The sequence below is a fragment of the Euprymna scolopes genome, chromosome 19 (genome assembly GCF_053919585.1).
Source record: "Euprymna scolopes isolate OS-2025 chromosome 19, ASM5391958v1, whole genome shotgun sequence".
In the NCBI taxonomy this organism is placed as follows: domain Eukaryota; kingdom Metazoa; phylum Mollusca; class Cephalopoda; order Sepiida; family Sepiolidae; genus Euprymna; species Euprymna scolopes.
This window is the reverse complement of record NC_136500.1, coordinates 11,699,247-11,722,593: the sequence shown is the minus strand read 5'-3', so window position 1 is coordinate 11,722,593 and position 23,347 is coordinate 11,699,247. Positions and strand designations below refer to the sequence as shown.

General features: G+C 33.0%; 1 protein-coding gene across 6 annotated transcripts in view; it reads right to left on the bottom strand.

The window, feature by feature from the left end:
• LOC145303414 (intermembrane lipid transfer protein VPS13D-like) overlaps positions 1-23,347 on the bottom strand; it is a 393,527-nt gene that overhangs the window by 300,324 nt on the left and 69,856 nt on the right. For 5 of the 6 annotated variants that reach the window (XM_080144736.1, XM_080144739.1, XM_080144738.1 and 2 more), the window contains exon 2: positions 3,084-3,235. The exons of the other annotated variant lie outside the window; for it this stretch is intronic. In XM_080144736.1, coding sequence (XP_080000862.1) covers positions 3,084-3,099 — 16 coding nt within the window. In that variant the 5' untranslated portion in view covers positions 3,100-3,235. The remainder of the gene's footprint in view (positions 1-3,083; positions 3,236-23,347) is intronic. 6 annotated transcript variants of the gene reach the window in all.

The following is a 23,347-nucleotide window of genomic DNA, read 5'->3' as shown; positions in this document are numbered from 1 at the left end:
GACAAAATTCAGGTTACTTGTAGAGATGGTGTGGGTTGGTTGGTTGGTTGTTTTACGACATATCAACCCTTTTGGGTTATTTAATGCCAAATCCAGTGATTTTGAAGAACAATTTTTTGATAGAGTATATTTGTTTTTTAAGTCCGTTTCTATTTAACCCATAGTTGGGACCCTAACAGGTACTACCACTCCGGATCAGAGTGGACTTGGGAGCAATGGCAATTAAAGGGTGGCTTCACACTCCCCAAAGCCCACAAGCTGGGGCCTCACCATCGGATATAGTTTAAGGTCATATCCAGGACCGAGATGGTGTGGGAGAAACACATTCATAAGAGTCAGTGAAAATTGAATGACTCCAACTGAAGAAACAAACATTTCTTAAATCAAAGCGGGTGAAAAAGACAAAATTTCAAAAAGAGTATTAAAAAAAAGATAAAAATTTAAATAAGGATGTGTTGTTTTTTGTTTTGAAAAGATTAAAATTTTTAAAACGGGAGCAAATGTTAAAAAACAGTAAAAAAAAAAAAATTTCAAGGGTAAAAAATTAAAAAAAGGGTAAAAAACATTTTAAAAAAGGTAAAAAACATTTTTAAAAAAAGTAAAACATTTTTGGTAAAACATTTTTAAAAAGGGTAAAACATTTTTAAAAAGGGTAAAACATTTTTAAAAAGGGTAAAACATTTTTAAAACGGGTAAAACATTTTTAAAAAGGGTTAAAAAAATTTAAAGGGTAAAAAAAAACTTTAGAAAAGGGTAAAAATTTAAAAATCAGTGAAAAATTAAAATTTGTTTATTCTGTATTTTAAAAGAGGTAATAAATTTAAAAAGTGGAAAAATTAAAAACAGGATAGAAAAAGAGGAAGTTAAGAGGGTGAAATTCAAAAAATGAGGGAAATTAAAAAGTGAGATAAAAATTTAAAAAGGCAAAAAAAAAAAAAAAAATGTTAATATAGATATAAAATTAAAAAAACAAAAATAATTTACAAGGGAGGAGAAAAAAATTACCTTGAGAAAGACAGAACCATTAATAGTGAATATTATACAGCATTATAAGTGCGTTTGAAGAAATAAATCACTCAAAAAACAATCACAAATGAAGAAAACGTGCTTTTTCACTAAAACAATGCACCGTGTCACAAGTGGATTGCAATGATGGCAAAAACCACACAAATTACACTTTTGTTTACATGGTAGTCACCACTTATCAAAGCCCGGAAGCCACTTGGGGATAAGGGTTATTGCGTGTGCAGTAATCAATGGGATAATATCATAGTAATCATTAGTAATGAAGATTTGATAAAGTATCTTACTTAAGGGGGCGGTTTATCAGGAATTTGTTTATGTTGGACTTGAAGACAGCCAAGTTGTAGTCAGGTGAAAAACAGGCCAACAAAAGAGAGTTCCACAGGTGTGCAGTTCTAAGAAAGAAGCTTTGTTCATGGAATCTAGGTTTTGATTTAGGCACAGATAAAGAGTAGGGAAAATTATTGACAGTGGTTTCAGCTAGACGGGTGTTTTTCATGAAAGATTGGCGAGTGGGAACCAGAGATATCAAATTGCTTCTGCACCCCTATTAACCAGATTTGACCACCAGTAATTATTGGTTGTTTGCTAACCTCAGTAGAATACTACAGGTAAAGAGTGATATCACAACTGTACTTTAAGATCAACGAAATTGTTCGACAAAAAAGGCATTCAATTGTTAGAAAAGTATTGAAATCTGTTTATTACCTTGGAAGAGTAAAATCAAATTTTATTTAAAAATTGTTTTTAATTAGTCAGGGCCGAGATTTATTGAGTTATGTAATGTGTTTATTTTTGTTAAATTTCATGCATTTCTTAAACAGATTAAATTTCTTTCATGAACGCTTTAGAAAAAAAATTACTGGTGAAATTGATAAAAGGTAATAACATAAGTTTACCTGAATTTTTATTTGATATTATTTCTTGAAAATGAAGCAATAATTTGAGAGGAAACCCCCGTTTTTTTTTAAAACAATTGACCTGTTTCTTTACAATTGTTGTAACATCCATCAGAGGTGTTCAATAGAGATTAAATTTGAATAGCATACTGAAACTCCCCTATTAAATATTGAAATATGTGGGAGAGGGTACATTTAGATTTGAAGGTCTAATTTATCGGCAAGAAAAAGCTAAAATATATTAATTTTTTTAAAGTTAAATCCATATAGTTATAATTTTTCAGTTTGCTTGATGTTTGCTTGGTGATAAATTTTTTTAAAATATTTTTTTCCAGGTCATTAATTTAAAAAAATCTGCTTATGGCTCTAAAGAATATAGTTTAAGCTGTTTAAATGGGCAAATATACAAGTAGAGTTTTTTTTTATTATATGGTAATATATAAATTCAAACTAATGGAACAAGAAAATTTCTCAGGGTCATACCTTTCAAAATTTCAGAAATTGGAGTCTAACTATTAAGCTACTAACTCCAAAGCTCTATAGTAAAACTTAATCTTAATATGTCAGTACAAAAATAGAAATTATATTGAGAATCCTGTGGAAATTCCATTCTAACATACTGTTTTATTTTTATTATTTTCTGTTTTTTTTGTTTTTTTGTAAAAATAATTGTTGGCTAAATATTAATCAAATAAATAAAGGAAATATTTTTAAGTTAACAGAATTTTATTTATAAAATCTTAATTCAATTTTAGAACAATTCTTTTTGAAATAAGTAAAATATTAAGTTTGGCTTTCAATGACACCAGATTTTTTGTTTCGATTACTTTTCTGCATTTCATATTTGGCGATCTTGGTTTTTGTGGGTGTGCATGAAAGGTGATAACGTGCATACAAAAGTGCATATTTTTAATAATAATTATAATTAATAATTACCTGTTGGTAACAATGATAAAATATAAAAAATGAATGGGAGATATAATGGAACTAAATAAAAAGGTGAACTACGAAATGAGTTTTATAAAAGGATACTTATATATATATATATAAGTCTGTATGGCTACAAATGAGTATACTATACTCCAGAGATGAAAGGTCGTCAATCAGGATTTGATGGAGGTGATGATGGTAATGGAATATAGCAAATCAAACAATACTCACATATTGATAGAATCATTATTGGCTAAGATGAACAAGTAGAAGGTCAGGTCGCCAAATTCTCCATCCAAATCATGGGGGCATCAAGAAGCCAGAAGTTTGTTGACCAATGTGCTGACCACAACAATGCCGAGCAGAAAGAAAACATGGCAGACCTGTCGGAAGGGATGCGGAAACTTCATGAAAGATCCAAAGGTTAAATCCACATTCCTGGCTGCAATATCTGAGTTTTATCTATCTCAAATTATTTTCGCATTTTACTTCATCTGTTTCTTCAATTTTAGAATAATATTTTATATTTTTTTTTATAAATATTTTCTGGTATGGATAATTGATAATCACTAAAACAGAAAAGTGGCTTGCCCTTTTTCTGTTGTCCTTGGCCTGGGATCAAAGTGTAGTATCTGTTCTGCAGATACTGCACTTAAGATAATGTGTACCAGTCAATAGAGGGGAACCCCTCTATACTGGGACAATTATTATTTTTGGTAACCAGAGTGCCCCCTTTTTGCCTACTTTTAGGGGAGCTGGTTTTTACCCCACATTAAAAACGGTCTTGTGCCTAATTTGCTTTGGTGGGGAAGCAAATAAATACATTAATTGATAATCACTAAAACTAATAACAGGGATTGATTCATAGTCAGCAAGCTGTACCTCCCCAACATTGCCCAGGATGCAGTGAATTTTAATTTTTATTTGTTTGCACATTTTTAAACTTACACAGAAAAAGAAATAAAATTTCAGTTGTAAAGGATACAAATTTTCCAATATTTTTTTTTTATCAAAATATATATTTTATTTATTTATAACATATTTTAGTCATATGCACCCAATATTGCTCAGGATGTGATAAAGTCATTTTAAATTATAATTCTTATTTGTTTGCCCATTTTTAAACTTATACAGAAAAAGAAATAAAATTTAAGTTGCAAAGGAAGCAATAATAATTTAATAAAAAAAAAATGAGTAATTCCACCTGCTAATTTTGATTTCAGTCATAACTGAAAGATGTTTCCATATTATTAATTGTCCAAGTGGGGTTAAATATTTTTTTTTACATAAACTGTAGTGAAGTGTATGTTATTATTGTGCCAATAACAATACAACAATAATAACTAAAAAATCGAAATTAGTTTGATATATTGGTCTAAATGCTTTTAGAATCTAATAACTTTCCGTTTGATAGAAGAAGGCAGCATTAAAGCTACTGAAATTTAATTTATACAATGTAACACTACACCAGAGACTTTGGTGGATGAAAAAAAGATGGCTCATTATGATAAAATGCATATTCACATTTTATTTTAAGGGGAAAGGGGGGGGAGATATGAAAAACCTAAAAAAAAAAATTTAATTAAAAAAAAATTAAATAAAAAAAAATAAAATGTTCGTTTTCATCATTTATTGTATAAAAGCAAAAATAAATCAAAGTCAAGCATTTGTGCAAGAATTCATTTTTTTTTATTTTTTTTTTTTTTATCAGAAATTAAATTTGTTTCAGTCGACGTACCATATCTAAAATAGAGTCGGATTCAGCAAGCTTGTTTTTTAGTTAACTTCTCATCTTTACTTTTAACAGTTTAGAAATATAATTATTTTTTAACTTACATTGAAGCCTTTATAAAACTTAAAAAATATTAATTTTTATATCTTATTCAAAAGAAACACAATGAAAAATTTGAAAGAAAATAATTATAGGCAGGTGACATTTTGTATAATCACTTTTTGTCATTTGTAGATAAAAAGTTGCTAAATATATACTTTTTTTTAAATTTTAGTAAACTCCTACTTACTAAAATGAATCTTTAATTACACGTTTTTAAATGTGCAAAACTGTTTAAAATTTCCAAAAAGTTTTCTAAGTGAAGCATTCAGTGATGAAAGAATATTCAGTTTATTTTCTTTATATTTACAAAAAACAAAAATACTTGGAGACACTGCCTATGGTAACTTGTTGCCTCTAACACCTAGTAATCTTGCTGTGTCTGCAACAAGCAAGAAAAGAGAAACCAACCGAATAGCACAATTTCATAGTGTTCCAATCATCGTATGAATTGCGTAGCATTTGTTTGCAAACAGCAAGTACAATTTTACTGTTTAGTTTAATATCAAATTTTGTGGTTGTGCTTATATGTGAATTGCTATTTTGAGTTTTGTTATTGAAAATCAGAGAAGAAACATTTATGCAAGAGTAAAACTTATAAACTATTATTAGAAATTGGAAATAACCATTTATTGATTTTTACAGATAATAATTAGCAGTAAAACAGCAATGTGTGATCTCGTTTTATTTTCTCTCTAATCAATGTATTTTTGCTTTTTTTTTTTTTGACTGAGTTTCTCATTTTACAACTTTGTTATCTATTATAAAAAATAAATACTGTCCTATATTTTAAGCAGGTTTATTGAAAGAAAAATGAGGAAAAGCAAAACGAAAAAAGAAAAACGAAAAAGAAAAGAAAAACGAAAAAGGAACAAAAAAACGAAAGGAAATGGGAAAAGAAAAAAATGGGAAAAGAAAAAAAAGAAAAAGGAAAAATTCTATTCATTTTTTTTTCTTGCTGCAATTCATAAAATTTCTACATAGGCCTACCTTGACTTAAAAAGAAACAACAACAAAGTACAAATAGTTGGAAACCGACACAACCAATTGATAAAGCCATTCCAAACAAAATAGCAAAATGTCACAGTCAACAACTGCATTAGTTGGCCTAACAACACACACACATCAAAGTCGATTTGAAACATTAAAAATTAGTAATTTTTAAAAAATTAATCCGAGTTACATATTACCCAAAATTTATTTAAAAACGAAACAAAAAAGTAAATGATTTCATAGAAAATGATTTGTGAAATAATTCATATTTGATTGGAAGCAAAAAATACAGACATAATGCTATTGTTACTTATGCAAATTTCCTAATCTAAAAACTGATGCAATGAAAGCTACTCAACAAATACTTCAATTAGTTTCATTCGTTTACAGAATTTGAATTAGGTCGAGAGATCTAATATTTGAGAGGCTCTACTGTCAGCAAAATGTCCAGTCAGTCACCAGATATCTTTTAAATCTAACATTTCATTCTTATTGCTCTGAGAAAATCCTAAAAATAATAAAAAAAAAAAAAAAGAATTTTAATGTTATATATTGGAACTTTACACCAGTAAGTAGTGATTATGTTAACCAGTACGAATTTTGGCAAGGGTCACATTAAGTACATGTCATGATTACCTGGTGGCAAACAGAAATAGATCCAGCTGCATGTGGCATAATTGAAGCAAGAGATCAAAGGTTAGTTTTCCAGAGACAAAAACGCTAAAAATGCAAGTGTCGAATGACATCACAGAGATGATGTCACACATTCAGGGGACAGAACACAGTTTTCAGCCAGTTTTCTCGTTGGGAGCAGTACAGACGAGATATGCCCAACGATGAAGAGAGAACCTAAGTGAATGTCACCACGATGTCTGCCCATCTGATCTCTTAATTCCCATTCTTAAGATTAAGTTCAGAAAACAAAGTAGGTAAACAAGTAATTACGTGGGTTCTCCTCCCTGAGCAAACTTTCTTCAATAAAACCTTTGAAATCTCAACAAATCGTATTTTCATGCATGAGTAAGATTCATCTTAAGTTAAACATAAGATCAACTACAAATGGATCACAGGCCATATATGGTAAAAAACTATCAGAGAATTAAGACAAGCAACTGCAGATGTATGTATAAAAGATTTATCTAGTTATTTGATCGCTCACTGACAAAAAAAAACGTGCAAAAGTGTGTGCTTACGTAAATGACGATGTGTAAACCGTTTAACATAAAATGCTACACTAACACATGAAATGTATTTCAGTTTAGATTCTATGTCTGAATGAATAAATTCAGGAGTTGGGCCAATTTCTCATGCTGACAATAAAGTCAAAAGAATCTATTTCGATTCAATTTCACATGAAATATCAGTTGTAATGTTAACTAATTTGCATATTGGTTTTGAAACAGGATGTTTTATTAATTATTTTATTGCTTTGTTTTTTGAACTCAATTTTAATTTTAATAAATAGTTCTGTTTCACCCAATTCTTTTATTTCGTGGACAAATATTTACCATTTGAGCTTCACTGCACTGTATTTGACATAAGTTGCGTAAATCGAAAGTAAAGGACAAATTTATTTCTTCTTTATTTTCCTTTTCTTTCATTAAAAAAAGTTTGATAAAAATCCTAAATTTTAATGTTAATCTAGCATCACAAAAAATTGGTTTCGTCTTTACAACAAAGTTACGAATGAAATGTTTATTATCTATATATTAATACCATAGTACTTTTAAAGTGTGTACGTACGTGTGTCACGGTTTCCAAATTATAAATTATTCAATCGGGAGATCCTATTCATTAAAAAGGAGGATATAAGGTGATAACATACTACGGACATTAAATTATTATATAGATATTTAATGTTCGTACTAGGTTCTCACCTTCTATCCTCCTTTTTGATAAATAGGATCTCCCGATCATCGAAGACGCAATGTAAAAAAAAAATGATGTCGCCGTTGGGCCATACGTGAAACTAAAATATACCTTCTTGGTCTTCTGGCTAGGATTCAAGGGTAGTATCTGTTCTGTCTAAAGATGGTATAATGATATTGTGGGGGGGGGGGGGTCCATTTGTGCTGGGCATCCATGCAATGGAAATAAGGCACATACACCAATAAGGATATTGGAGATAAACCGTAATAACCAGATATATTTTGACACTACATAACTTTTTAGAGCTTTAACAAAAGCGCTACAATAATACTGCAGGGTTCACACTGAACGTCTACAGAATGCCCAGCAGCAATGTGTATATATATATATATATATATGAAAGATGTCCAGAGATTCCGCTAGTTTTAAATTAATGTTTTAAGTATTTCTCATAACAGAACTTTGCGAAGCATTAGTGAGCCAGCAATGTGAACTCATATCTAATTATACATTCAAATTATAATGCAAAAAAATCAAAATTGAATTTTATTGAAAAATATTTTTTCACATAAAAAAATTAAAACAGTAATACATCCTGTTTTAATTTCATAATCTGAATTCATTACTTTTTCCCTTTTTATTTTAGTTTCAGAAAAAAAAAAAAAAAGAAATATTGAAAAATGTAATAATTTCTTGAAAAAAAGGTTTTCTCTTAAATAAATTTGATGGATTGAAATTAGACGTTTAGACTACCCCCCCCCCCAACTATTATAAATTGAAAAAATTATTTTTAAATTCCTTTTAAGAGAAATATATGAGCAAAATACTCTTTTAAACAATATCTCAGTTCTTTTTTAAAGGCAATGCAAGTGCAGATGTGACTTTTGATCTTAAAATATTTATGTGACGTGAGAAAGGTGTAGGAGAGTGCGTTTTTTTTTGGGGGGGGGTATCTTTTATCGTGGATATTGGATTTGAAAAAAATGAAAATATATTAATTTAGTATAGGCAGTTTGTTGTGTAAATCAAGTATTAATTAGATTATCTCTAGAGCATTGACAAACTTTCCCAGTGTCATTGTGGGCCATGATTTCCAACTGTCAGACCTTGACTATGCCAACAATATTACCAGATGGGGTGAAAATTTTGCTGACATCCAATCTGATAAATGAGACCGTTTTATGCCTCGAAGATTGACACGAATATCAACACTCAAAACACAAAGCTTTCCTCCATAACAAAAAACACTCAATCGCCTGCAACAGGAAAGTTCTTGAAGATTTCAAATCCCTTGGTTCTATCATCATCGCAACAGATCAAAGCCAGAAAGATATCAGAAATGCTCATTTTGCTTTCTGAGCTTTTTTCATGTCTCCTTTGGTCCAGACTTGCAATCAAACTTGGTACCAACTTGGGTTTTATACTGCGCAACAGTTAAAATATATATTAAACTGATGATGATGATGATGATGATGATAGGTGTCGACTAATTAATTTTGCATGGGTATAATAAATTAATTTGGAACTTTAATCCTCTTTGTTGGAATTGAATAAAAAGATAAAATTAACTAATTGCAAATGTTGCAAGTTATAATTATATAATATTCTCTTCCATTTAAGACGGGGGGAGGGCGGTATTGTTAGAAATTGAGGAAAACTTGAACGAGTGTCATCTAGTGTGAAAGGTCAAAAAAAAAAAGGGTAAGCCTATATTTAATGCTATTGTTATTTTAACGAGAAGAACATTAATTGCTTTAATCATTGCGGCTTACGTACAGATAAAGGAAAGTTCATATGAGGGGTATTTGGTAGCCATGTTTGTATGGTAGTATCCAATAAAGTTTTGTTTCATTATTTTTGGATTGCTTTGTTGGTATTTCATGGCATATCAACCCTTTTGTTTCATGAGAATTTAATGATTTTTTTTTTCACTTGAATAGAAGTTCAATAACTAGAAACAATTCTTTGTAAATGATTTTTATAAACTAACTAGAATACAACATACCCGATTAGTTTTGTACCATTTTTATATCTTGATAAAAAAATTAATATAAAGATATGATACTTAAACTAATGTCTAGAATCCTTATTTTAATTTTGATAACAATCCATTACATGATTTCGGTTAAGAAAATGTCTAATTTAAGGCTTAAGCTTAAAGGTCTTAAGAATTAATTAAAATTCAGGGAATCTGGCATAATTGATATCTGATCAAATTAATTAATCAAATGCAAGTCTGAGATAAAATTGAAAATTTAAATCTCTGCTAAAAACCTTTAAAATAAAGAAACTAAAATTTTACAGAATATTTATTGTTGAAATTGAAAAAATTCAGAGGTATCTGAATTTTCATGCAGGGCTTCCATCCCTTCTTAAACTGTAGCCCACATTTGGATCCCTTATGCCCAGAAACTGTGTTCCAAAATCTATAATGATTAGTTAATTAGTTTAGGGGTGAAACCTGTACATAGAAATATATAAACACATATATTTTTCTTTAAGTTTCAGAAAAAGAAATATTCTTGAAAACATACTTTTATTTGATATTGTTATTGATTTTTTAGGATTTTTTATTGTTGATGTTGTAATATTAATGAACTGTAAACTATTGCAATAAAATGAAACCAGAAGTTTGTAAATTGTGCAAATAATCTGAAATGGGGATTTTAAAAATGTGACATTGTTTTTATCGGTTTTATGAACATAAAATAGCAAAATTGACTCGCATTAAAAATGAAATCGTTTCAAACTAGGATTGAGCATTTTTTTCTTTTTTAACCTTTATCCTACCGTTGTAACTAAAATGAAACAATTTTTTTTCAAATTCGATTTTTATTGCACATTTGAACTAAACTAATCCAAATTTTTCATATAGGAAATGTACTACTGTATTATTACACACACCTGCTCTATCAAAGGTATTGAGCACTACGGATTCAGCATAAACCAATATCTGTGCCTAAATCTAAACATAGATTCCATGAACAAAGCTTCTTTCTTAGAACTGCACGCCTATGGAATTGTCTTCCATTTTCCTGCTTTCCAGCTGACTACAATATGGTTCTCTTCAAGTCTAACATAAACAAGTTTTTGATGAGCCGTTCCATATAAGTTAACAAATTTACCGAATTTCCATTACTAACGATTACTATATTGTCCAATTTCTACTGTGCACTCTGGAACCCTTATCCTCGAGTGGCCTTGACCTTGAAAAATGGTGATGCCTATGTAAAAAAAAAATAAATAAATTAAATAAGTCTCCTGTGTCATGAGTAAATTGTTGGAATCCATATTAAATAAAGTGGTCAAACACCTCAACAGAAACAACCTTCTTAGTGACATGCAATATGGTTTCCGCTCTGCAAGATCTACAGCAGATGTGTTAACGGTTATATCACATAGGATTAGTGAATCTCTTGACTAAGGTTTCCTTTTCAGGGCAACTACTCTTGACATATCAAAGGCCTTCAATAAGGTATGGCATAAGGGCCTACTTCACAAGATTTCCAGCTACGATATTACTGGAAATGTTTTCTCGATTATTAAATCATTTCTCTCTGATAGGTTCATAAGAGTAGTGGTTGATGGGCAGAAATCAGAGGCCTACAGTATTAATGCTGGAGTCCCCCAGGGGTCCATCTTGGCCCAACTCTCTTCCTGATCTACATCAATGATCTCCCAAAACACATACTTAAATCATTCGTTGACATCTATGCTGATGACACGACCATCTATGGCAACACATCAAAGGCCGTAAATGACAAAGTTCTCTCTAATTCTCTCTCTTCTGATCTTGAGCATGTGGTACAATGGGAGAAGAGGTGGCTGGTCACTTTTAATTCATCCAAAACCAAGCTTCTATCTTTACATCATCAACGCTCTGATCCCCATCTGGCATCAATTGAAAAGGATTGCTCTCGTCTTGGGGAGGCTCCATGTTTTGACATGCTTCTGGGTTTGACATTTACTCCTGATCTGAAATGGAACACGTACATCAAATCTGTTGCCAGGGACGCTGGGAAAATGGTGGGATCCTTCTACCGCTCCAGAAGATATCTCACTACTGATGCAATTCTCTATCTGTATAAAAGCCAAGTACATCCAAGGATGGAGTGCTGTTGCCACATCTGGGCAGGAGCTGCTAAAAACAGCCTATCCTGCCTTGACAGAGTACAAAATAGACTTCGTGGCTTAGTGGGGGATGCCCTTTTCTCTTCCCTGCAACCTCTCTCCCACAGAAAAGACGTTGCGAGCCTGTCTTTGTTTTATCATTATTTCCATGGAAGGTGCTCGTCTGAGCTCCAATCCCTAGTCCCCTCCCGCCAATCTTTCACGAGAAACACCCGTCTGGCTGAAACTACTGTCAATAATCTTCCCCACTCTTTATCTGTGACTACATCCAAACGAAGATTCCATGAGCAAAGCTTCTTTCTTAGAACTGCACGCCAGTGGAATTCTCTGCCGCTTGCCTGTTCCCCACCTGAATCATTCATGAAATAGTCAAAATACATGTTTTTTTTTGTAATGCAGTAATATCCAACTAATTGCAACATGACAATCAAATTGCTTTCAGTTGAAATCAACATAAAATAAGTAGATAACATTGAGTTATTTAAATAAAAATCTTTTTTTTTCAGATTTTGCTATTATAACAAAGAAGCGATCATTATTCTAAAAAAAAATATCAATTAACCTTACGAAATAACGTGTTCATTGATGCAAGCAAACTTCTATTAAAAGATTTTTAATTCAGAAAAAAAAGGTCAACAATCTTTAATTTCTTCCAAACTCATTTCAAAATTGATTAGTTTTAGTCTCATCAGATGTTTTTATACTAACAAGCAAAATGTAAAACAATCACAATTTTTCAGATTGCAAATAAAATCATTCATCATTACGTTTTACAAAGTTCATAGCTTAAAAGATTTCAATCAATTATGCACAGGCAAATAAACTTGAAAATATTAGTCAAACAATAGCAATGCAACAATTTCAAGATTGTTGTTTTAAGAGATATTTGAAACTTAACATTCTTTCAAAAACATTCACATCTAGAGTAAATGCGGTATTGTAGTGACTATTAATCCTTAGTTGTGCACTGGACAGATATCATAATACTTACGACAGACAAACAGACTAAGAGAAATAAATCTAATATATAAAAGGCTATGTGTCTGTCTGCGTATTTTCAAACTATCTCCTCCGAAACTAAAAGTCACAGAGAGATGATTGGAATTTTTACCGACCTTTCATGGGTCTTTAACCAATTAAAATAGTTTTTAAGGGGTCAAAAATGGGTCCAAATTTAAAACAAAATAGTTATACAGTTTGTACATTCATCTTAGTTTATTTTTGATTTTTAAATTTTTAGCAGTTCATATGCGTCACATTAATACAGTGGTAATGTCACCAGCTTTGAATGCTACAGTTTTGGACCAGGACGGAGTAGTGATGACAGATTTCCTAGCAAAGGGTACCACAATTACAGGAGCCTATTATGCTTCACTTTTGAGGAAATTAAGGGAAGCTATTAAAATCAAGAGGCGGGGCCAGATCAGCAAAGGTACCCTCCTCCTGCAGGACAACGCTCCGGTCCACAACTCGCATGTCGCCAGATCAGAAGCACGAGCATGTGGTTATGAAATCTTTCCCCATCCTCCCTACTCTCCTGATCTTGCACCCTCTGACTTTCACCTCTTCCCAGCCATGAAGTTGTTTTTGAAAGGAAAGCGTTTCCCAGATGATGCAGCCTTGATTTCTGAAGTCACATTGTGGTTGGAGGACCAACCTGGGATGTTCTACAAAAACGGTCTCCAGAGCTGCATCAAACGATGGGAGAAATGCATAACTCTGGGTGGTTCCTATGTAGAGAAAGACTAATAACTGTGCCAAGTTTCGTTGCTCTACTGCTATGGGAAGTGGGTCAGGGGCATTACTTATTGCACGCCCCTCATATATAATATATATGCAGTGTTTATGCAGAGAAGGTACCATGCTATTTTTTTTAATAGTATTTTCAAGTTAAATTCAAGTTTTACGGTATCTTTTGCTTAACTTGTTAAGTGAAAATACAGAATAGTTACAAAACATCCCTACTCCCTATGTGAAAAAGTTCTTACCTTGCAACAATGTCACCATTTTTGATTGGATTTTGACCAAACTGCACACGGGATTTAATACACACCAAAACAACTACCCTCAACTTACAGTCACACAACTCATGAAAGAATCAAAATTTCAAATGCAAGCCTACAATGACTTCATAGATTGACACTAAGTTATTAAGTTTGGTAAAGAATACAGATGTTATATATTGGAATCCTATGCTAAGTAGAGATTAAGTTAACTAGTATGAATTTTGGCAAGGGTTACATCAGTACATGTCATGATAACCTTGCGGCAAACTGAAATATACCCAGTCGCAAGTGACATGATTGAAACAGAGGGTCAGATGTTAAATTCCTAGACAAAAAAAACACGCTAGAAATGCAGATGTCGAAATATATAGGTGATGACGTCACATCTTCGAGGAGAGAAACAAAAGATTTTTTAAAGTCAGTCCGAGTTGGGGAGTGGGACAGGCAATATAGAGAGAATCTAAGCAAATGTTACACCGATGTCTGCGTTTGTCAATTCCAAAGTAGAAAAACAAGCATGAAGGGATTATTCGTATTATTTGGATTCATCAACTGTTCTCATCTTGAGTGTGATTTACATAATGTTTTGGTAGATGTAAAGATGAGAACAGTAGTCCGATGAATCCAAATATGAATAACCAATCCTCATCTCAAAAATTCAGAAACGTCAAGAAGGGATTAATTTCAGCATAGGTAGTTTCTGTTTAACCTGTAAACAAAAAAATAAAACCTTTGAAACCTCCGCAAGCCTCCATTGTGTTCCCATGCATAAGTAGATTTGTCTTAAGATCAACAACTACGAGGGGATCCTGACCCACATATTGAAAAGTGATGGTTGAGAATGAAGACCAGCAACTGCGCATGTATGTAGAAAAGATATTTTATTTATCTTGTTACTTGATTACTCATCGACAAATGCGCACTTGCATAAATGATGTGCAAAATGGTTGTTTAATGTTTAAATTGTTGCAAATAGTTGCAAGTAAAACTTCACATTCATCCATCTCAAATAAAAAGACTACAAAATCTTTGTAGATATTTTTAAAGTAACAAATTCAATAAATTTACCACCCAGACAATATTACTAAAATGAAGGCTCAGTTTAATTATTTTTTTTATACAGCGTCAACAACAGTTCTAAAATAGAAACACAGTCACCAATCATAATTATTCAATCCGTTTTACATGTGGGCATGTGTTGGATCGTTTATAGAAATTGACTTCCAAACTAATCCATCTCTGCCCAGGTCTTTGATTATCCCTCTTTCTTTAAAGTCCATCCCTATCATTTTCTACCATGTTTTCTTTAGCCTTCTTCTGTGAACTGAGGTTGCTACCTCAACTGTTATACATCTACGACCCACCCTCCACAAAAAAAAAAAAAATCATTACACGTTAACAATGTTTGTTTTGAATGTTACTGTCATCTTTTATAACAAAGACGAAACTATTCATCATCATCATCATCATCATCACATTCATATTATTTCAATTCATTAAACTTAAATTTAAAGACAATGTGAATACCCTCTACCAGACAGGCACCTGCCATACTCTGAATGCCTTGCTTCCTTGGGTTTAGGTTACTTGAAGCTCTGACATTCAGCAACTAACTTAGTAACTAACCTGCAAAATTATTAATCTTCTTGCCAACAATAACCTAGAGCATCCTTTTAATCTTCACACATATCTGGGCAAAAGCTGCTCAGAGCATCCTATCCTGTCTTGATAAAGTTCAAAACCAGCTTCAAAACCTAGTAGGTGAAGCCCTTTTCTCCTCCCGGGAACCTCTTTCTCCCAAAAAGAGACATTGCAAGCCTGCCATTGCTCTATTGTTATTTTCATGGTAAGTGCTCATCTGAGTTTCAATCTATGCCACCCCTGATCAAACTTTCACACAAAAAACACTTGTTTAACTACAACCACTACCAACAATTTCCACTGCTCTCTATCTGCGCCTAAATCTAAATTCAAATTCCATGCACAAAGCCTTTTTCCTAGAACTACCCTGCCCGCCTGTGGAGCTATTCTGCTCGCCTGCTTTCCAGCTGACAAATTAAATGTAAACAACTAGTTGAGCTGTCCCCTTAAATAATCAAATTATACACAATTCCAACCACTAACAATTACTACATTGTTCAGGTTACAACCTTACATTGATTAACCCTTATCCTTGAGTGGCGTTCAGGCCTTGATTACCTTGTATAAAAAAAATACAACAAAAAAGAAACTGCCTACAAAGTCAAAAAAGAACACATCACCCATGACTGTCAGAAACATATTTCTACACTCAGAATTGCAAAAGCATGGAACAAACTGCCTGTATCAGTTGTTGGATGCTGAGACACTGCATCCTTTAAAACTCTACAGACGATTCTCTCTTCGTGCACACTTATGATTCATACCATGTTCATTTCCATGACACTTGTAGATTACCCTATGTGAAACGCATGCATTTTTGATGAGTTGCAATGATTTTATCATTATAATCAGCTCTAATATTGTTGGCATCTCAGGCAAGCCAGTCATCACAAGTATGAGGGAAATCTCAAACATGTCCGGAAATGTGGTATGTTGAAACAATCTGAATTAGTCAAGCTGATGTCCTAAATCATAGGAGGACATCTGGGGAATTTAATGATGGCTACATCCCATAATCCTGACTTTATCTTTCTGATTTTTTTAGACAAGGACTGATTATATGTATTATTTGAATTCTTGAGACTATTGTTCTCATCTTGTGTCATTGTTAAAATGTTTTAATCAATATAACCTCAGACCTTGAAGTCTGGAATCTTTCTGTCACTCTGAAATCTACACATAATTTAAAACGAAACTCCTTATTTAATCCATTAATCCACAGAGGTAGCATGCTCTCATTCCGTCAGCCATGATGGAGTAAAAGTCCTAAGTAATTCACAATTGTATTTGGAGTGTCACGTATAGCAAGGATTGAACCTTCAACCTACAGAAGTGTAATTACAACTGAATTTTACCAAGTTCTCAACTATGTCACAGGTCAATTTGAAATTAGATAGATTCGCAAGTTTGACAGAAAAAATCCTAAGTTCAACAAGATACACCTGAAAAAGACCAGAGGTTACATCGACTGAAATGTTGTGAAAGAATCTAATATGAATCCTGACTGTGTCACATCCAGTCAGAATTAGATCATTAAACAAAAAGTAGTACTGCAAAGCACTGCTTATCACGTTACATGTAAGAAAAAAGGCAAATTGATTTTATTGATCAAAAAGTTTATCCATCTAGAAATGAAAATGGATGCAGCAAATAATGTTTCAAGTAATGAATCAGATGCAACTTCTCACATGAAATCCACCAAAACGTTTGACTTCATATTTGAGTATAAATTTAAATGATGCTAATACTTGCCAGAAACGTTTTTAAAGTATACTGTAAACATGCAGCTTAGTACACTATGTTGCATGTTCATTATGTTGCATGTTTGCAATGCATATGCATAGCAGACTTGCCGAGTATAAAAAAATTGTTTGGTTTTGGTTTCACTATCCAAGATTTGAATTGTCCACTCGAAAAATAATGTGATTATGACTTTAATTTTTCCTAAAAATAAATGGCTGGCTACATACGCGAGTCCTCCTAAGCATTAGCTTCTTATGTCCCTAGATTAGTAGCAGATTATCTCAAGCAATCTTTTCTTGTGTGGTCCCAGAATATATATATATATATATATATATATATTCCAGAAGATAGGCGAGGGGGGGGGGTATATTTAAACCTTTAAGCATCTTCAAATAGTTAATTATAATGTTTGGCTTGGTTATTTTGTAGAGGAAAGTTGTTTTGTTTTTTACTTTAGAGAACATGATTAAATTTTGCAAAGAAAAAAAACAGTAACATCAATATTTGGTGCATTTTAAATCAGGAAGCCACTATCTTCAGACAATCTGGTCTGGAAGCACTAGCTATGACACACTTGGTTTGTTTTGTTTTTTTGGAAGGGGGGGGGGGTTCAAAAAATAATGTCCAACTAGATACATGACCTCTTCCCCTAGACAGTAGCTTTTTATGTTCCTAGACTAGCAGCCGATAATCTCAAGTGGTTTTATTTTGGTCTGGTCCAAATATATATATATATATATATATATATATATATATATATATTTCAGCAGATGGGTGATGGTGTAGGATAGTTGGACCTCTAAGCATCTCACAGTTGACTGAAGTTTGTGTGTTTCTTCTCAGAGAGAGAGAGAGAGAGAGAGACCCTGGTGCTCTCAGTTAATGGATTCCATTTGATTGGACTTTTATTTTGGTTTATTAAACTAAGAATTCTTGCAATTCGGTAGAAGAAAAGGAATATGATTTGAACTTCCAAAACATTTTGTTATTTGTTTTAAACTAGAGTTGCAGCTTTGTTTGGAGGGAGAATTCTTTCGCTGCAGAATAACTGAGACCGTGTAATTGAAACTGTGTCCAATGTCGGAATCAAGCAAGGACTTTAGACTAATACAACAAGCAGATGATTATGGTCTGTAACAAACGCATGTTCACAGTATTGTTATCATTAGAATTCAACTTAACATCTGTTTAACATGCTGGCATGTGTTTGACAGATTTCAGAAATTGACTGCCAAAGTTATCTTTGGTCAGGTTTCTTTGGAAGTTATTTATTTTAGAAAGAAAAGACTTTATAAGTTGGATGCCCTGCTTGATGCTAATCTAGTGAAGTGATGGGAACCAGTGTTTGTATATATATATATATATATATATATATATATATCATCTGTAGGTGATTGCATACTAAGGCAAAAAATGCCTTTAGCTGGAAATGTCTTCTCAATTATTAAACCATTTCTCTCTGATAGATTCATAAGAGCAGTGGTTCATGGGCAGAAATCAGAAGCTTACAGTATTAATGCTGGAGTCCCTCAGGGGTCTATCCTGGGCCCAACTCTCTTCCTGATCGACATTAATGATCTTCCAAATCACATCCTTACATCATTTGTAGACATTTATGCTGATGACACTACCATTTATCATAGCACATCTAAGACCATAAACAGCAAATTTCTCTCTGATTCCCTCTCCTCTGATCTTGAGCAAGTGGTACAATGGGGAAAGAGGTGGCTGGATACCTTTAATGAATCTAAAACCAAGCTTTAATCTTTACATCATCAACGCTCTGATCTCCATCTGGCATCAATTGAAATGAATGGCTCTCGTCTAGGAGAAGCCCCATGTTTTGACAAGCTTCTGGGCCTGACATTTACTCCTGATCTGAAATGGAACACTTACATCAAATCCGTTGCCAAGGCCGCTGGAAAAATGGTGGGATCCTTCTATCGATCCAGAAGATATCTTACTGCTGATGCAATTCTCTATCTATATAAAAGAGCCAGGTACGTCCAAGGATGGAATACTTCTGCCATATCTGGGCAGGAGCTGCTAAAAACAGCCTATCCTGCCTTGACAGAGTACAAAATAGACTTTGTGGCTTAGTGAGGGATGCCCTTTTCTCTTCCCTGCAACCTCTCTCCCAAGCCTATCTTTGTTTTATCATTATTTCCATGGCAGATGCTTGTCTGAGCTCCAATCTCTGGTCCCCTCCTCACCAATCTTTTACGAAAAACACCCGTCTAGCTGAATCCACTGTCAAAAACTTTCCCTACTCTTTATCTATGCCTAAATCAAAACGTAGATTCCATGAACAAAGAAGCTTCTTTCTTAGAACTGCACGCCTGTGGAACTCTGTTCCGTCTGCTTGCTTCCCTCCTGACTACAACTTGAATGTCTTCAAGTCCAACGTAAACAAATTCCTGATGAACTGCCCCCTTAAGTAGACACTTTAAATATCCACACTAACGTACTGTACTTACAATAACCCTTATTACTGAGTGGCTTCTGGGCCTTGATACGTGGTAACTACCTTGTAAAAAAAAAAATCCAGCTTCCTATTCCAGTAGCTTGTTTCCAAGAATCGCAAGCTTGTGGAACTCTCTTCCTGCTCACTGTTTCCCCCCCCCTAACTTTACACTTGATCTTTTCAATAGTCAATAGGTATCTTCTCTTTTCGTGATATTCACCTTTTGTTTTTGTTAGCTCTTTACATTAAGTGGCTTCATGCCTTGTCTGGAGTGATTTCCATAAAAAAATAATATTAACACTCTGCGGATCTTGTTTATTTGTTTATCCCTATACACATTGGATGACTTTATTATTTCGTGTGACATTGTCCATTAAAACAGTCACAAAATGACGTCATCCAACAAAATGTGTATGTGTATGTGTGTGTGGGGGGGATATCCTTTATGATGTTTTATTTAGGAAACTTTAAATTGGATGACATCACAAAGTATTACTTGTAATTATCAAAAGCAATGTTTTGTGATGAATGGCAACTACAAGTCATTCTTTATAAAATTATAAATAAAAGAAACTAAGATCGAAAGATGCATGTCAGATGCTTTTGACTTTAGATGAGATTTTGAAAATTTAATTTATCCATTACATTTTTAATTAGCTATAGAAGAAAAGTGAACCTACATTAGTCCGACTCACTTCAATAATCTCTCTCTCTCTCTCTCTCTCTCTCTCTCTCTCTCTCTCTCTCTCTCTCTCCAAATATACAAGTCACATTAGTTGTCTGTGTGTGCAGCAGAGTCTACTAAACTACTGTCAATTTTTGGCCTTGAAACTTGATATATAGGGGATTTGAACCTGTGGAACAAATCGATTTCATTTTTAGCCAATAAAAATAGCTGTTAAGTGGTCCAAATTGAAAAAATTTGGAACTTGACAGATGCATGAATTTAATAAACTTAATGTTACTTCTTCGTATCTGCAAATATACATTTATAACTTTAACAACGTTATTTTTCCAGTTTTTATAAGCATGCGAACTCAGCTCAGATGTTAACGAATAATGCTGAAGAGCTGTGTTTTGGTTTTGATATTAACTGATGGCCCCGAAGCCATAATTTTATTTTTTTTTCCTTTTTGAAATTTCTTCAATCTATTGAGTAAATAAAACAATAAAGTATTGGCATGAATTAAAAATACAAAATCTGCATAAATTAAAATATCATATTTAAGCGTATTTTACGACTGGCAACATATACAAATTTACCGTGAGCAAAGAAGGGAAGCTTAATCATAATTGATGAAAATAAAAAAAGAATTTTTTACTTTTAATCGACACAAAATAATTGTTAATGCTTTAGTGACTAAAATAGCAATTAATCTAGGCATAAACAGATGTTTTATGCACAAATTTGAGAGCGACAGAGAAAAGATAAGTTGCTCGTCTGAGCTCCATTCTCTGCCCCCCCCCCTCGCCAATCTTTTTCAAAAAAAACACCAGACTAACTGAAACTACCGTCAATAATTTTCCCCACTCCTTATCTGTGCCTAAATCAAAATGTAGATTCCATGAACAAAGCTTGCCAGTTTCCCTCCCGACTTCAACCTGGATGTCTTCAAGTCCAACACAAACAAATTCCTGATGAACTGCCCCCTTAAGTAATGACATTTTATCAATTCTTCAATACTATTACTACACTATCCCATTGATTACTGTATACACAATAACCCTTACCCCCGCCTCTTGGGCCTTGATAAATGGTGAACTCCATGTAAAAAAAAAAAATTTCTTGAGCAAAACATTCGTATTATTTGGATTTATCAGACTACTGTTCTCATCTTGAGTGTGATTTTCACAACGTTTCGGTCGATGTAACCTCAAACCTTTTTCAGGTGTGTCTTGTTGAACTCAGGAATTTGGATGGAATTTCGAGCAGAACCCTTTATTTACTTCATGGGGGTAGCATGCTCTTGTTCTGACAACCATGACTAGATAGAGATCAAGTAATTTACAATTGCATTTTTTTATTGCCTACACGGAAGATTGAACCTTCAACCTTCAGGAGAATATCACATTTTACAATTGATTTTTCCAAATACTCTAACCTCTGTGCCACGGGTCGACAGAAATATTCTGAGTTCGGCAAGATACACCTTAAGGTCAGAGGTTACATCAACCAAAACGTTGTAAAAATGACACTCAAGATGAGAACAGTAGTCCGATGAATCCAAATAATACGAATAACCAATCTTCATCTAAAAAATTCAGAAACGTAAAACATTTATGTTAAACTTCATTCCCGTATTCAAAAATCTCATGTTCAACATCTCCAAAACATCCAGTATGAGGAAAAATATTGCAAAAATGTAAACTTATTGTTTTCGATGAATGTACAATGGCACGCAAAAAATCACTTGAAGCTCTTGGTCGGTCCTACAAGATTTGCTGGTAATGTCAGACCATTTGGGAATGCAGTAATATTGCTTGCAGGAGATTTCAGACAAATGTTACCTGCAATTCCTCAATCAATATCAGCAGATGAAATAAATGCTTGCCTCAAATACTCGACTTTTTGGTACTATGTGAAGACATTAAACTTAACTCAAAATATGCGTGTCTAGTTGCAGACTGCTCGATCCGCACAGAAATTTTTGCATCATTTATGGGAAATTGGATACGTAAAAGTGCCGGCTGATCCGAGGTAAGGGCAAAATTTTTTGACTCTTAACTTCTGTAATTTTATAATATCAAAAGAAGAGTTGGTTAAAAAGGGTTTTCCAGATATTCAAATTAATTATACGAATTCCACTTCACTGAGTGAACGAGCTATTCATCCAGCTCAATACAATGACGTCCATAAACTTAACGCTATTATTCAACGTAAAATTCCAAGTGAGGTAGTCACATACAAATCCATCGACACAGTTGTGGAAGCAGATAAAGTGGTTAATTATCCAACAGCTAGATTTGCCACCGCATGTAAAATATAAACCAATCCAAGCTTTGCAATGGCACATGGCTTGCAGTAAAAAAATTATATCATAGAATAGAACCTTTCACGGGTGAATATATCTTCATTCCACGCATTCCTATGATTCCACCAGAGACACCATTACACTTTGGGAAATTGCACTTTCCAATTTTATTGTCGTTTGCAATGACCATCAACAAAGCTCGGGGAACAATCTTTACAATTGTGTGGCTTACAGTTACACACTGACTGTTTTTTTCACATGGACAATTTATGTTATGTATTCAAGAGTCACCAAACCAGAAAATCTCTATATCAGCTAAGAAAATGGAACAACAAAACTGTATAACCATACTAAATGGGAAATTAAACCTATAAGAAACACGCATTTTCTCATTTTGGAAATTTTTCCATTGCACCAATTTAGGGTACAGCTAGTATATATATATATATATATTATTATACTGTTGGTAGAATTTTTTCAGTAACTCATAATAACAACACAATATGTCATTCCCAAGAGTGCTCAATGCATGAAACAGAGCAATATATTGATTGTTGGAAAGCTATTGGCTACACATTAGCAAACGTGTTTCAATGACCCCCTAGCAGGGAAAATCACCTCATCAGGCCAAAAACCATCCACGAAACTTTCAATAAAGACCATCCCTTTAAAGTCAACTTTACAGGGTTGAACCATTCTAAAAAGAAAGAGGGGTACTAACAACCTATATCAAAACAAATATAACCTATTCACAAAATAATGTTAGGTTTTTCAAGGTATAATTCTGAAGCAGATTTATTATAAGTTTGCATTAAATTTTCTAGCTCCAACCATTATAATTATAA